A 2,626-nucleotide genomic window follows, 5' to 3' on the forward strand; every position below is an offset into this window, starting at 1 on the left:
GAAGGGAGTATTATTTTATGATTTATTTTTATATGTGTATAAATTTAACAAATAAAAGAATGAAATAAAATTTCACATCAGCGTTCAGACTCCAGCTATGAAGTTATGCACGTCTCACGTGCAAAATAGCCCGATCGGACCCAAATGTGGCTTTACTTATGCCAAAATTTATAATAAATGGCCTAAATTTGCAAGCCAGAAAAAATTGTACAAAGCGCCCTAACTTAGTGGCCTACAAAAATTTTGAACTCATTTTTAGCCAGCAGATATAATTAAGGGTTTTGTAGTAGTGTAAATTCCAGCGTGTGTGATCACCAAACCTTTATAAAAACACAAAATTTTTAGGAAATTTACTCGTTCATGGCCAACTCTTTTTCTTTCTCCATGGCTACTTGTCGAAAAAACTTGCTATCCACAATCATGATCATGCTAGGGCTGCTCATAACCATCTCTCGTCACTCCACAGGTTCATTAATTCTAGTTTTCCACACTTGATATACTACTTTATACTATTAATATATATATTGGCGTTTAAGAATTCAGATCCTCTATTGTTTTCTAATATAATACTCCATGTCCAATTGGATTCGTAGAGGACTGACACGTTGAATATTGACATTTTTCGCAGTTGCCGAGGTAGGTGTGTGTTATGGGCGTCTAGGATCAAATCTGCCTTGCCCAGAAGCAGTGGTGGCTCTATACAAACAGAACAACATCACAAAAATGCGGCTCTACGACCCCGACCCGCCGACGCTCCGAGCCCTTGGCGGCTCCGGCATCGAGCTCTTGGTCGGAATCCCGGAAGCCGATCTCCCCGACCTCGCCCAATGCCAGTGCCACGCGAACGACTGGGTCCACGCCAAAATAGCCAGCTATCCCAACGTCAAATTCCGGTACATCGCCGTCGGGAATGAGGTCAACACTTCGTCCATGTACGCCCCCTTGGTCTTCCCGGCGATGCAGCACATCTACAACGCCCTCTGCGAAGCCGGCCTTGAAAGCCACATCGCTGTCTCCACCTCGATCAAAACGGATCTCCTCGAGAAATCGTCGCCTCCGAGCGACGGCGTGTTCAAATCGAGCGTTTCTTGGTACATCAAGCCCATCGTCGAATTTCTGAGAGACACAAATGCTCCTCTGCTTGCGAACGTGTATCCTTACTTCGCGTATATGAACGATATGGAGAATATTAATCTCTCCTTCGCGCTTCTGCAGCCTAACAGCGGGGTCGTGCTCGGCTGCGTCTATTACGACAATCTGTTCTATGCGATCGTTGATGCTGTGTACTCGGCGATGGAGAAGATCCTTGCTCCGTCGTCGTCAGGGTCATCAACAACAGCAGCATCAGCAGCAACGAAACCAACACCAAAATTGACGGTGTCGGAGAGTGGGCACTCGACGCCGCCGAAACCACCCCCGAAACCACAAAGAGTTGGCGATGGAGATATCAACACAGTTGAAAATGCGAGAATCTACAACAACAATTTGATGCGCATTGTTAAGAAAGGGACCCCCAAAAGGCCCGGCGCCCCGATAGAGACATACATATTTGCTATGTTTGATGAGGATCTGAAGCCTGGGCCGGAATATGAGAGGCATTTCGGCATCTTTCTGCCCGATGGCCAACCCAAATACCCGCTTCGGTTTTACTAGGAACCCTACTTTGCTAATTGTAATTTGCGACTACTGTCGTCTCGCGTGTGTTTGTATTTCCTCGGAATAAAGAGAGTTGGCCCATCGCCTCTGTGTGCGTTGAGCAACTAAGTCTTTGTCTGTATAATTTAATGGTGTTTGCCAACAGAGTTGCCCCATATATAGATAGGGTCGCCTCTACGTGCGTTGATCAACTAAGCTGCGTAAGTGTTTCTCCGTATAATTACCTCTGTCGGTGCTATGTTTTTTTTAAATAAATATTTACACATTAACCACACAGACTTAAAACTCCAATCAATACAGTGACCAACGTAAAGAGGGGGCAGTGGGCTCACTCAAATCCACTAAATCACTAGGAGGCAGGGGCGGAGCAAGGAATTAAGTTTGGGGGGCTGAATCTGTACGGGAGTTCGAAAATTATGTAGAAACTTAAAAGCATCATCTAATTCTTTTCGATACGGTTATTAAAGAGGGTAAGATTGTAGTGTAAAATAAAGTAAAGTATGTGGACCCATATTTATAGTAGTGTAAATTTATTACTCAAAAAGGAAATAGGCCAAGTCGGGTGGGACGACCCGAAAAGAAAAATAGATCAAGTGAAATGGGATAGAGTAAGTAATAATATTATATTAAACTAATATATCCATCCATGTGATACACATACGTTACATTTAAAACTTTATAAATATTATATTGTGGATGAAAATTATAAGTAGAAAAAAATTAACTAATAATAAGATCAATACAAAGTAAAATTATATTTAATTATAAAAAAATATATTTAGATGTTATATTTGTATATTCAATATTTATATGACTTTAGAACTTTTAGCTTTTGCAGGTAATATTTACTTTAATCATTTTAATCATGCATATAATATACTTGAGCTGTGATTTTATTTTTAAAAGTATCATATTTTATCGAGTTAATAGGCGAAACTCTATATTCATATTATCAAGTGTTTATTTTGCT

General features: G+C 40.9%; 1 protein-coding gene across 1 annotated transcript; it reads left to right on the forward strand.

The window, feature by feature from the left end:
• Positions 1-309: 309 nt before the first annotated feature.
• LOC131006992 (glucan endo-1,3-beta-glucosidase, acidic-like) lies at positions 310-1,876 on the forward strand. The gene is made up of 2 exons (XM_057934142.1): positions 310-466; positions 629-1,876. Exons 1-2 carry the CDS (start codon positions 361-363, stop codon positions 1,651-1,653), a joined length of 1,131 nt encoding a protein of 376 aa, XP_057790125.1. The 5' UTR covers positions 310-360; the 3' UTR covers positions 1,654-1,876.
• The last annotated feature ends 750 nt before the right edge of the window (positions 1,877-2,626 follow it).

Source organism: Salvia miltiorrhiza, chromosome 1, assembly GCF_028751815.1.
Source record: "Salvia miltiorrhiza cultivar Shanhuang (shh) chromosome 1, IMPLAD_Smil_shh, whole genome shotgun sequence".
Lineage (NCBI taxonomy): Eukaryota > Viridiplantae > Streptophyta > Magnoliopsida > Lamiales > Lamiaceae > Salvia > Salvia miltiorrhiza.